The 13,268-nt window shown below is 46.8% G+C and overlaps 1 protein-coding gene across 1 annotated transcript; it reads right to left on the reverse strand.

Annotated features, from left to right (window-relative positions):
- Positions 1–1,911: 1,911 nt before the first annotated feature.
- On the reverse strand, positions 1,912–8,615 carry LOC132237642 (uncharacterized protein C2orf78-like). Its single transcript, XM_059702263.1, is given in 5 exon segments — positions 1,912–2,507; positions 2,510–3,057; positions 3,059–3,776; positions 4,631–5,293; positions 8,531–8,615. Coding segments are annotated over 5 exon segments (2,610 nt in total).
- Positions 8,616–13,268: the final 4,653 nt, after the last annotated feature.

The following is a 13,268-nucleotide window of genomic DNA, read 5'->3' on the forward strand; positions in this document are numbered from 1 at the left end:
ATGTTGTCTGTTAAGGTAACCCCTTAAGACCCCATGGGGACACTTTGCCCTCAGCACCCGGAAGGCTCCTATCAGGTTTGATGAGGTCCCGGATACCAGGGTCGCCTCGGAGAGTTGAGGGAAGACAGCAAGGAGAGTCCATAGCATGAAGGCTGCTACTCCGCCCACAGTTCTCTGAGGAGCTCTGGCTGCGTTCCCCATGCGGTGGCTGCAGCAGCAAAGGCGAAGAGAGAGCGGAGGCTGGCTGTCAACTCCACCTAGCTCCAGTGTGAGCGACATGGTGTCCTCCACACCCCTTTTGCTTGGCTGTGGTTCACAGCACCCCAGGCCTCGCGCAGATGCTGGGGATGGAGAAGCCTCCATTCTCACGGCCGTGGCGGCCTGGCCATGTCCAGTTTCCAAAGTCAGCTGGATTTCCAAGAGCACCCGGCAGCCCCCCGCCCGCTGTCTGCTGTGACACCGCGGAGCCCGTGGAGCTTCAGACGCTGCTCTGGTCCATGGCGTCCAGGGCACGTCCCCTGGCCCCTGAGAGGCTGAGCCTCCTGGTGCCCTTAATAAATTCCACTTCTGCTCACACCCACGGGTGTCATTCTCCACGACCTGAGCGTGACCCTCGGCACCGCACCTCTGGCGGGTGGCACAGCCTGGGCGCGTCCCGAGCTGGCAGTGCACCCCAGCTGCCCCACTGCCTGCCCAGGGAGAAGCAGATGGAGCAGTGAGAGCATGAGAGTGTAAGGGGGATGGGGGGGGGCCCTGCCAGGCCTGGAGGCCGGGACGGCTTCTTGGAGACGGTGGGCTGCCGGGAGCCGGTCCATCCTTGCTGTTTCAAGGGACCTGGCATATATGGCATACGGTTCTTAATATGTTTGCTCACCTTCTTGGCGCTGTGCTTTAACCAAGGTCACCTCTCCGAGAAAGGTTGAATCCCCAGGTAGGGATTTTCCCCTGAAGTTAGGGAGGGAATAAAACCCCTCAACTAAGTGCCAGGCGGGTAATTAATCCCTTTAACTATGAACAATCATGCTTAAACTACATAATCTTTTCTCCCTGGAATGGAGATAAGAAACGCCCTAACCTTTGTAATAGAGATTGATAGGATTGAATCAACTGGTATAAATACAGTTGTAACAAGACAGAAACAGACAGAATTTAGAACACAGAACTTATAAGACAGAACTTCAGAGACAGGGCTTGGAAGGCAGGACCAAGAGAGACAGATCCTAGGCACAGAACCTACCCAGAACGTTCTCTAGGGACAGAAGAACTTCGCTGGCGAGAGCATGCCGGAGGATCCTGGACAGGGACTGGCCTCGGAGCCTGGAGGCAAAGCCTGGCAAGAGAGCACGGCAGGGGATCCTGGACTGAACCTGACTGCAGAGGTTGGCAAGAGAGCCTGACTAGAACCTGGTGACCGAACCTGGCTGGAGAACCTAGCGAGGGAACATGGCTACAGAACCTGGCTGGAGATCCTAAGCAGAACCTCTCTGGAGATCCAGACCAGAACTTGGTTGGAGATCCTGGCTAGAGATCCTGGCTAGGCTGCTGATCAACTGAACGCTGTCTCCGTGTCATTCCTTCTTCGCGGACTCCATCCACACCTTTGGGGACCCCTGGACCTGCTGGGGTTGGACCCCGGCAGTGGGCCAGAAGCGTGAGCAAAGTAAAAGGGCTGAGAGGAAAGACACATTATACCGACCCTGGCGCTTTGGCAATAAAAGTAGGAATGGTCTTGGAGTCAGGGATGTAGCTTTTATTAAGTTATAAAATAGATATGAATTTTGGAATATTGATATATCTATTATCTATCTATCTATCTATTATCTATTTAACTATCTATCTACCTACCTATGATCGACCTATCTATGGAAAAACAACAGGTACCCAGAGTGGCACCAGCACTCCCAGCATCTCCTACATCACATAGCCATAGCACAGAGAAATGTCCATTTCTTTTTCCCTCTCAATGAGTTGCTGCATTTCCCCCAATTTGGCAGCATTCTCACGCTCTAGCTGAGCCTTCCTCTTCATGGCCTCTCGATCTGGCCTCTGCTCATTGGTGATGGGTGTTGACATGACTGGCCCAAGGACATCAGGTTTCCTCCATGGAATTGGTTGGAGGGCGAAATCCTGGAGTAGATAGTGGTTGTGAGTCTGGAGCGGAGTCTGGGGCTGACTCACAGCAGAGGGAACAGGCTCCCACTGGGTAGAAGCACAAGATGATGTTTTGTAGGGCCCTGCCCTAGAAGCAGGAGGCTGAGGGACACTAGGCCGGGCAGGGTTGTTCAAACTTGGTGCGGCTGAGTGGGTCGACATTAGCCGAGCTGGTCTGGCAGGACAGGTCAAAGATGCAGGAGTTGGCAGGGATGCGTTGACTGCAGCAGGCTTGGCAGGGTTGTTCACAGCAGGCCGACGTGCTGCCAGAGACTGTGGCCTGCGAGGAACAGGTCGAGCTTGAGGCTTGTCCCTGGTTGGAAAAACCAATGGCACGAACTTGACCTTCCCGGGAGAGGCAAATGGTCTTGGGGTGGAGGTGGAGACCCTTGGTCAGCACTTCCATGTGGTTTTTGAGGTTTGACTTGAGTTTTCTCAGGACCTTTGCCTTCATGGGGCATATCCAGCCATAGCTTCATAGCTGGGCATGGCTGGGGGCCTCTGGGGTTGCTTGAATTTCCCAGGACCCGTGAGGAAGACCGGTCAGCTTTCTCATCCCTCTTCTTGCCCAGTGCATGGAGAACCTGCACAGACTCCAGCATGTGCATACCGAGGCTGCTGCGAGGCTTTTTGATGGCCTCTTGTGGCAGCTCAGGGTGACTTTTCTTCCTCTTCATCTTGGGAATGGCTGGCTTCTCCTCTGCCTTGACTTTGTTCCCTGACTGCTTCCTCTCCTCAGCTCTCTGGGAGTAGTTTTCCTTGTTTCTTTTGGAGTTTTCTTGCCCATGGCTCTTAGTTTTGCTGGTCCTGCTGGCGGCAGCTTCCTGAGGTTTGCTGTTAGAATGCTTGGCCATGTTCGAAGGAGCCGAGCCACTAGCTGCAGCATTGCAAGGAACCACTTCCTCCACACACACAATCTGGGCTCTCGGGCTTGATCTTGGCCTTGGGAGCATCACTGATAGACTCAGAGGCTTTATGTTTGATCTTCCTGCCTTGATCAGAGCGAGTCTTTCTGACACTTGACTTTTTCTGCACTTCATGCAACGTGAGGCCCCTGGTGTCTTTGGTTTTGATCACCTTGGGTCCTTGGGGCTGATCAAGGTCATCCAAGGAAGTTAAGACCTGTGGAAGGGGAATACTCTTCCTCAGTGTAGCAATGTCTGCAAAACTATCATTAGATTGAGTCATATTTTCAAGTGTCCCTTGGTCCTTAAGACTCAGGCTATTCTTTCCCAAACCAGAGTTGTCACAACCAGGCTGCTCCTCTTGGCCAAGGGGATCAGTGCAGGCCAGCACCTGTGGACTGTCAGGGACTTCTAAAGGGAGCAGTGGAGCAGCTTCGTTTTCTGTTGGGATCTGGTAGCCATTCACGTGCTTGGAAATCTTGGTTTTAATATTCTCCACATTCTCATTCTCTTTCTGTTCCTGGCTTGGAGCTGGAGGCAGTGCCAGGAGGTTCCTAGGACTCTGGACGAGGGGTGCCATTGACATGTCCCCACTCTGAGGTGGTGGATAACTCTCAAGTACCTGGATATGTCTGTTACTGCCGGACTTGAGGAATTCTTGAGTAGGTGGTAAATAAAATATTTGGCCTGGAAGTGGCAATGCCAGGGAAGTCTCCATCACTACAATGGAATCAAGGGGAAGTCGGTCAGTCCCTGGCAATAAGATGCTCCCCCAGCACCACCAATGCAGCAGTCATGTGCCTTCCAACAGTGGGAAAGGCATCCCTACAAGCTCTTTTGCAGGATCATGAATAGCACCGTGTGCTAGGAGATAAAAGGCAACTGTTCTGGTTCTTCATGGTGACCCTTTGATGTCATTTTTTAAATGATATTCTTTGCATTTCACAGGGTTGTTATAAGTCAAATGAAAAATAAAAGTGATTTTTAAGAAATGTTTCTCATTCTCATATGGAACCCTTGTAATTCTCTCTACTTTCCTGAGTGAATGAAAACACTTCACACCAAGGACTAAGACAGGGAATGGAGCTCTTCCGGATGAAGCCTATAAGCAAGGGGGGATAATAGCCTGTTTGCTTTGGACAAGATGTTGGAACACACGACCCTACATCCAGGTGCCAACTAAGGAAGTGATGGAAAGTTGAATGGGCACCATCACAATAATGTACTGAAAGGCCTTAGAAAGAGACTAAAACAATACATCAAGGGAGTTTATTGCGGCAGTGTAGTACAGGAGGACTCATCAGGCAGGGCAGTGGACAGTGTGGTGTCCCTTGGTATGCTCTTGGAGTTCTCCTACATGGAGCATCCATGGCTGTTAGTTTCCCACCTTCCCACCTCTGTCAGGTGTCCTCATAAGGAGTCTGACAATGGGGGGCATTGACTGAGGGTGGTAGTGGTTACAGTCACAGGACTTACATTCTAGCTGTCTGAGGACCCACCGCTTCCCAGCCGCAGAGTGACCCTAGTTTTGAATGCTGACCTTATTGCTCTTCCTTGTTACTGTTTGTACTCACCTTGAAAACCTTTCTTTGTGATGGGATGAGGAGGCACAGAGTAGCAGATTCCACAGGTGGAGGCTGGTGGTATCCTATTTGTGGACTGAGCCTCCTTTAGCACCATGACCATCCCTGGGTCAGGGACAGAGGCCCTGCTCTCTGTGTAAGACACAGAGCCATAGGACTGCAGGTAGGAACCACCCTCTTCAGAGAGCCGAGGTTCCATTGTGCCTTGATTATAGTAACACACATGCCTTCCCACCTGGTAGGGATGTGACAGGCTCTGTCCCTTAATGGGTACCCCCTGAACAAGGTTGACAGAAAGTGATGGATACTGAGGGGCCATATTATAGGCATCTGAGGGTTTATCACACTGGGACACCAGAGACATAGAGGAGACAGTTGTGTCCTGGTCAGTGACAGTCACAGTGAAGTTTCTGAGTGATGATGACTTCTTTTCAGTGTCTCCTGTAAGAGCCCACTCAAAAACTTTAGGATTGGAAGCAGCTGGAATGGAGATAGGGCTCTGGCCAGGAATTCCAGACATCATGGTGGTGCTATAATGTTGATAAAAATAGGCACCACCCATGAGAGGTTGGAAAGAGGTGCCAGAGGCTGATGGCAGGAGCCATGGTGAACTATTGGCTGGAGCAGAGACACTGTAGAAATTGCAGACACCTCCTACATTGCTCTCCACAGGAAGAGAGCATTGCAGAGAGGTTGAAATTCCAAGGAAAGGTGGATTTTTGGAATTTTCCGTAGGGAACAAGAGGGGGGTGAAAACAATCAGAGATTGATAAACAATATGTGTGAAAAACAGCATATTTTAAGATTGCTGCTTTAAGCCCTAGCTGTTTTGATTCAGTGGATAGAGCATTGGCCTGCGAATCCGGGTTCAATTCCAGTCAAGGGCACAAGCCCAGGTTGCGGGCTCAATTCCCCAGTAAGGGGCCTGCAGAAGGCAGCCAATCAATGATTCTCTCTCATCATTGATGTTTCTCTCTCTCTCCCTCCCTCCCCCTTCCTCTCTGAAGTCAATAAAATATATATATCATGTACTGGTGGGGTCCCTCAGCCCGCCTGTGCCCTCTCATAATCCAGCACCCCTGGGTGGTGGGCGGATATTGTACTGCTGGTTTTGGCCTGAGGGATGTAGTAGTGTACGAAGCAGCAGGTGGACCGGGGAGGAGCCCGAGCCAGGGCCTGGCGCTGAGCAGCTCCAGCTTGGTAGTGGTAGCACTGCCGCAGTGGTGGGAGAGGCTCCTTCCACTGCAGCTGCTCGCTCTAGCCATGAGCCCAGGTGTCTGGTGCCCATCAGTCAGCTGAGCGGTGCTCCCACTGTGGGAACAGCTCCTGCGTTGAGTGTTTTCCCCTGGTGGTCAGTGCGTGTCATAGTGGCTACTCAACTGGTCATTCAGTCGTTTGGTCATTCGGTCGCTTAGGCTTTTATATATAATATGAACACTTGAGCATAAATGTACACAATACCAAGTGGTGTGGCCCATAGATTGTTCTCTAGGCTAGAAGCAACCACTTCCTGACCTCTCTCACCCTTGAACCTGCAGTAGTATTGATTTGCATGCTCTTTCCTAGAATTAAAGCATTTTAGAACCTGGAGTCCTTAGAGATTCCCTGTTCTAACATCCTCATTTCATGAGTGAGGGAACTATGGCTGGGTTCTTTCCCTATGTTAGTTTGATTACCTGCTTCCATCACCGAAGCATCCCGACATCCTTGCCAGAGCTCTGCACATTACACTGCCCACATCTAGGAGCAATAGAACTTCTGATGCAGATGTCTGTTTGTCCAGGAGAAGACAGTACATCTATCCTCATGACAATCTTCCGTGTCTCATTTGCTGTGCCCTTCCCATGGTCTTCCTATAATTTTCATATAGCTCCATGCAGTTGGTAAACTTAAAGGGTCTTTCTTACTGTCTTCATGCCTGATTTCTGATCCTACCTCAGAATAACTATCTGAGAGTGAGTTTCTCAAGAAGTTAGGCACGTAGCAAATGTCAAAGCCTAATAAATTGACTACAATATGAAGTTCTGCTTCATACATGCAGTATCATAAAAGTAACTATTGCCTATTCTATTGTAGTGAATACTGTTAACCAGAAACAACACACAAGAGGTGATTTTGAGTAAATTCTTAGCCAGTACATATGGACAGAGGGGATATATCAGTAAAAATTGCATAACAAGCAGCACACTGCAATCACTGTTGATGTATATGTGCTTCCAATATATGCAGGCCAATATTTCAGTAAATGCTGGTTTAAGCAGGGAGCAGAGTAAGTGTAAAGGAATTCCATTATTGTATTCATTCGAGTTTCTCTGACTATTCCCTAGTAAGTAATAAATACTTAGTGTATTAGCCATATATATATATTTCAATTAATATACCCTCATAACAAAGAGAAAAGAACAGTTGAAAAGTATCATGAAGGTTTTTATATTTATCATAAAACCTAGATTATCATCTTCAACATCCAGGAAAGGGGTTGTATCCAAAGTCTTAAAGCCATTACCACTAGATTTCAATTTAAAATAAAGTTAATGTAGGAAGCCCCAAGAGAATCCACAAAATTGTTTTTTGAGAAATTAGAGATGTGGAGCTTGATGCTCTCTTTTTTTCCTTAAGTAGCTATGACCTGAAATGAGGCAATGGCTGTGTATCAGTGTGCTCTCTGCGTTAGGAAGAAAATAACTTTGAAGATGAAGAGCATCTTTGACTTCGAACATACTAATCACACAAAGGATGTGTTCTTTCTGATTCCATTTAGGATATCTCTTTCTTTGAAAGTCTTAGTTTTTTTTTTTACTAGACAAAACATTGCCATAGTTTAAAAATCAGAATGAATTAAAACACTGAAAATTCTGTTATTTCCAATGCCCTAGATAATCACCTTTCTTACTTTCTTGCATATAAGAAACATCATTTCTGAAATACATTTTTAAATGTTTATATTGCAAACTGCCACATGCCATCTGTGTTCAGAGGGGCAATAAAAAAACACAGGCAACTGAATAGGATTGTTTTGATACACGGCTTTGGCTAGTGGTACCCTCCTCCAGCCTTACTTTCTTTCCTGTTCTAACAATGTAAGCATTTGCTGAGACCCGCATTACTTTGCCCTCGTCCGAGCTGATTTCACCCTCTACTCTTTCTGCTTTTATTTAAAATCTTTGGTTCCCTCCAATATTCCATTCCAAACTGCTCTTTTTGTTCTCATGAGCTCTTTCACGCTCTCCTTGTTAATTTTTATACTTTCCCCTCCTTCTTGCTTGTGTTTTTTCCTCCCTCTTGGTTCCTGTAGGCCTGTGCTGATGAAAAATGTTCTAATTTTTTTACATTGAAATAGTTGCCTTCTTAGAGCCCAGTACTCTCCATCCTCTCTCCCTATTTCCTCTGTTATCCTACTTTGGATAGAAACCTCCAAAACCACATGAATATTACCTTTTGAACAGCACTCAATTTGAAATACTAAACTTGAAACCTTGGTGGTGGGAGATCCTTACACATGAGACATTATATATATATGTATATTTATGTGTATTGCTAGTTTTCTCCATGACTGAGGTTTTCTTCCTATTGCTGTTGAAACACTATCAAAAAGTCTGGATTTCATTGTCAACAGGAGTGTTCTTTAAAACTCCATATTAGGAAAGGAAGGGGTTAGAGTCCACAGCCAATCTAACATCCGAATGTAGCAGATGACGAAAAAACAGATTTTGTGAGAGAGTCAATGACTTGTCCAAAGTCACATTGCTAGTTGATGTCAAAATCTCAACTGAAATTAGGTCTGCAGACTTCTCAATCACTATTTCCCCAAATTATTCTATGCTATTTTGACTCTTGCTAAATTTAGGGGCAAACATCTAATGAAAAACTTTAAAAAGGTTCTTTCCTTACCTGACATGGTCAGAGAAGAAGAGCAAATATCAACTTTAGATGCAAGGGATGAGGATGTCTCAGTGGCTGAAGCCAAAGAGCACATGTGTCCAGTACAAAGGTCACTGGTCATACTGGCCACTGGCCACTGGTCACCAGTTACTGGTCACTGGACAGTTGCGATGATCCAAATTTATTTACAGACAACTCCATGGACACCCCAAGATTCTACCAGGTGGAGGTAGGTTTGGTGGGAGAATGATGTCACAAAGCAGGCAGTTTAAAGGGATGAGAGAGCCAATCAGGAGGTCAGGTTCCCAAGAAGACACGATTGGATAGCGGGAGCTGTAGGGGAGCTAAACCAACACCTAAATGGCTGAGCTCTAAGGACTCATGGGCTAGATGACCATACAGCTGTGATAGTCTCACTTTCCCCAGGCTCTTATGCTAGGGAAATAATGTCAATGTTTGTTATAGACATTCATGAATATAATTAACTACTAGTTGCTTATATTCTCCATATTATACTGTATAACATGTTTATCATTATATATATTGCTACTATCTTAGTGAGAATGGAAAGGGACATCTAGGTTGCACACTTACAGTTGTTCTGAAATCATACCAGTCCATCTCATAAGTGAAATTACTGTGGCTTTTGAGGAGCAAGGGAAGGGATTAAGGAGCTCTTTCTGTCCGTTGGTTGAGCAGTAAAATGAAGTTTCTTGAGTGTATTTTGCGCAGAATGATGTGGTCCAAGGCTCTTCTCGTGTAGTTTCTTCTCCTTGAATCCTACCTTCTCTGGGTTGGGCGGGGCCAGGCTATGTTGACTTGCATCTCCTACCACTCTCATTGTTTCTCCTTCTTCATTGTAGGCACTGTTTGTAGGTGGACAAGCTTTGATCTTGCATGCTGACACTCCTGGATGTTACTCCCTGTCCACTTCCAGCAGCAGGGTCTTCTTTGTAGTGTCTGATGCCTCCCCCAATGGGCTCTGTCCATTACAAGCAACGACCACAGAGCTAGGAGTCAGCTGACTGCCATCATTTCCTCTTCCAGCCTTTGGTTGCTCTTCTTCTGCCCGTAATTTGCTCCCTCTGGTTCCTTGGGCCATGTCGGCATCCTGCCATCCTGCTGTATTATATGCGAGAGGCCTTCACGATGTTTTCCCTTCTCCTTCTCTCATAAAGTGGATCCGGTGTGGCAGTTACTGCAGTCTCCTCCCCCTTTGCAAACAGCCGCTGTAGAACTTTGGGCCTCCAGGATTCTCTGTCTGCCATGCTTGGGTGCACGGCCAGGGAAAAGTTACAAGGAGACTAGTTACAGAAAGACAAGGACATTCTTGGAGACTCGGGGACAGGCACAGTGAAATTGTACAGGACAAAAGAGATTCATGTGGATATTTTAGGTTCTGTGAATAATATGTTTACACATTTTGGTCTCATTTTGTATTAAGAGAACAGACAATTTACATGTATACACAAGTTATCTAGTGCAACAAATGCAAGGAATTTTGCTCACTACAATTATAATCTTCAATATATTTTCATTTTCTTTTATGTCATATTAGCTCAGTTATATAAATCATTGGTGTGTTTGCAGAACAGAGATTGTCGTTATGCCGTGTGTCAATGCTCTGGTTTTGTTCATTTGTTTTTTTCCTAGTCATACTTTTTATTTATTTATTCATCTTTATTGTTGTATTAGAGATGTCCCCTTTATTTTCTATTTTGTCTTTCCCTCCATGGAACCCCTCCACCCACCCCACCCCTGCCATCCCGCCTTTTACCTTCACCACTCCATTTTCTGTGTCCATGGGCTATGCATACATGCATACAAGTTCCCCAGTTCATCACACCACACCCACACCCCCACCTTCCCTCTAAATTTTGTCAATCCGTTCCATGCTTCTGTATCTCTAGGTCTACTTTGCTCATCAGTTTATTTTGTTCATTAGATTCCACATATGAGTGAGATTATGTAATCCCTGTCTTTCTCTGGCTTATTTAGCTTAGCATAATACTCTCCAGGTCTATCCATGCTTTGCAAATGGTAAGAGTTCTTTCTTTTTTTACAGCCGCATAGTATTTCATTGTGTAAATGTACCACTGCTGTTTTATCCACTCATCTGCTCATGGGGACTTGGGCTGTTTTCCAAATCTTAGCTACTTTAATTTGTGCTGATTTGAGCATAGGTGGGCATATATTCGTTTTGATTGGTGTTTCTGGTTTCTTAGGATTTATTCCTAGAAATGGGATCACTAGGTCAAATGAAAGTTCTATCTTTTTATTTTTTGAGGAAACTCTTTAGTGTTTTTCACAGTGACTGCACAAGTCTGCATTCCCAGCAGCACCCTAGTCTTATTTTCAAAGATTCCACCATGGTAAGACATATTGCATATTTCTCCCTTGACGCGTTTATCTTGAAGCATCATGAACTAGCTTGATCTCATGGATTTTGTGGAGAAAGTTAAAAGGGGTCTGTGAAAAAGGACATTGTGGTGAGTTATGCTGTGCACACAAACAAAAGGAACAGATGTGTACAGTCAGCCCAGTGTGGCCTGGGTTGCCTCTGTTGTTCTTCCCCTGGTTAGTGCTTTTCTCACTAACCCTCTTGTTACTGTGAGAAGACAGTGCTGTGTTGCTAACCCAGGCTTCTACAAGGTGGGGAAAAGTAGGTTTACAGTTGTGTGTGTGGAAAATAGTACAATTATGTATAAATAATCATACAACCATAAAGTCTGTGTTTCCCATACTCAACTGTAAACCTACTTTACCCCATGCTATCTATGGATTAAGCTGGCTTGGGGGAGGAAGTCAATGGATCTAGTAGTTTCTCTTGATGGTAAGCTTTTAGGGTGCCTGGATCAATCCACCTTGGGCTTTTTACTTCCATTGTGTATGAAGTGTGTGATCCAAGAGGCCAAAAGGCCACAAGAAGATAGCTCCTATAGATGGAATCTCCAAAGCCACTTATTTCATTTGTAGGCCAACATTTCATCTTATGAGATACTAGAGGCCTGGTGCACAAAATTTTGTGCACTTGGGTGGGCGGTCCCCTCAGCCTGGCCAGTGCCCTCTCTCAGTCTGGGACCCCTCGGGGGATGACCACCTGCTGGCTGAGGCCTGCTCCCTGGGGGATTGGGACTAAGATGGCAATCAGACATCCCTCTGGCAGCCTGGCAGCCCTCGGGGGATGTCCACTTGCCAGCGGGGAGCAGACCTAAGCTGCAGTCGGACATCCTTAGCGCTGCTGAGGAGGCAGGAGAGGCTCCCACCACCACCGCTGTACTGGCAGCCATCAGCCTGGCTTGTGGCTGAGCAGAGCTCCCCCTGTGAGAGCGCACTGACCACCAGCGGGCAGCTCCTGCATTGAGCGTCTGCCCCCTGGTGGTCAGTGTGTGTCATAGTGACCAGTCATTCCCAGTCTTTCTGCTGTAAGGGTCAGTTTGCATATTACCCTTTTACTATGTAGCAGGGGTCCTCAAACTACGGCCTGCGGGCCACATGCAAATACAAATATTGTAATTGTTCCCGTTTCGTTCTTTTACTTCAAAATAAGATATGTGCAGTATGCATAGGAATTTGTTCATAGTGTTTTTTTCAAACTATACTCTGGCCCTCCAACGGTCTGAGGGACAGTGAACTAGCCCCCTGTTGAAAAAGTTTGAGGACCCCTGCTATATAGGATAGAGGCTTGGTGCATGGGTGGGGGCCGGCTGGTTTGCCCTAACTGGTGTCCCGGATCAGGGTCGGGGTCCAGCTTGGGTGCCTGGCCAGACTGGGTGAGGGGCTGATGGCTGTTTTCAGGTTGCTCGCACCCCCTTTAGGGTGGGGGTCCCCACTGGGGTGCCTGGCCAGCCTGGATGAGGGGCTGAGGGCTGTTTTCAGACGGGCCAAGCCTGCAACTGAAGCTCCCAGTCACTCCTTTTTTTCTTTTTTTCTGTTTATTCTGGGATTTATTTACCTTCTGTAATTGAAACTTTGTTGCGGATCCAGCTCCTAGGCCGGCTGGCTGAAAGCAGGTACCTGGGGTTTGTTTAGCTTCTATAAGTGCAACATTGTTGCTTAGACTGGAGCTCAGAGCCTGGTTGCAGCAGCCTGGGAACCTTGGCTAGCTCCATCACTGGAGCAAGCAAGCCTCATGTTCCCTTCAGCTGCCTGGCTTCCAGCCGCTATCTTTGCTGGCAGATAATTTGCATATCGCCCTAATTAGGCAATGGGAAGCAGAGCAGAGGTATGGTTAATTACCATGTTTGTCTATTATTAGATAAGAAGAGTTTTTTCAAAGATGGTGCATTCTTACCTGAGAAGAAATTGTGGGAAGTGTTGCAGTGTAGAGATATGGCTTAAAATTATAAATTTTTTCAAGGCTTTCCCTCTTGGAATCCTGCATTACATTGCCAAATTCCTGATACTAATATGTAATATGAGACTAACACTATGAGCTAAATATCTGCAATCCAAACCAGTCTCTCCTTTTCGGTATTCCCGTGGAAATCATGGGAATCCCTAGCTACTGCAGTTAGGGGGCTCGTCACCTGCGACCCAGTGTGCCTATTGCTCTTGCCAGTGGACATGGATGCTTCCCAGGATTTTTCTCTTGGGCTTTGCTCAGTTGATGGCGGTGTTTAGACAAGGTGGCATGTGCAGCCTGGGATCATGCAGGAGGCCCTAGCTTGCCCTTCAAGTTAATGTTTAGGCTTCATCTGATGTTTGATCTCATGCACCAGGAGGCTCTGGATGCTGTGTTCTGAAA

The sequence above is a fragment of the Myotis daubentonii genome, chromosome 6 (assembly GCF_963259705.1).
Source record: "Myotis daubentonii chromosome 6, mMyoDau2.1, whole genome shotgun sequence".
Lineage (NCBI taxonomy): Eukaryota > Metazoa > Chordata > Mammalia > Chiroptera > Vespertilionidae > Myotis > Myotis daubentonii.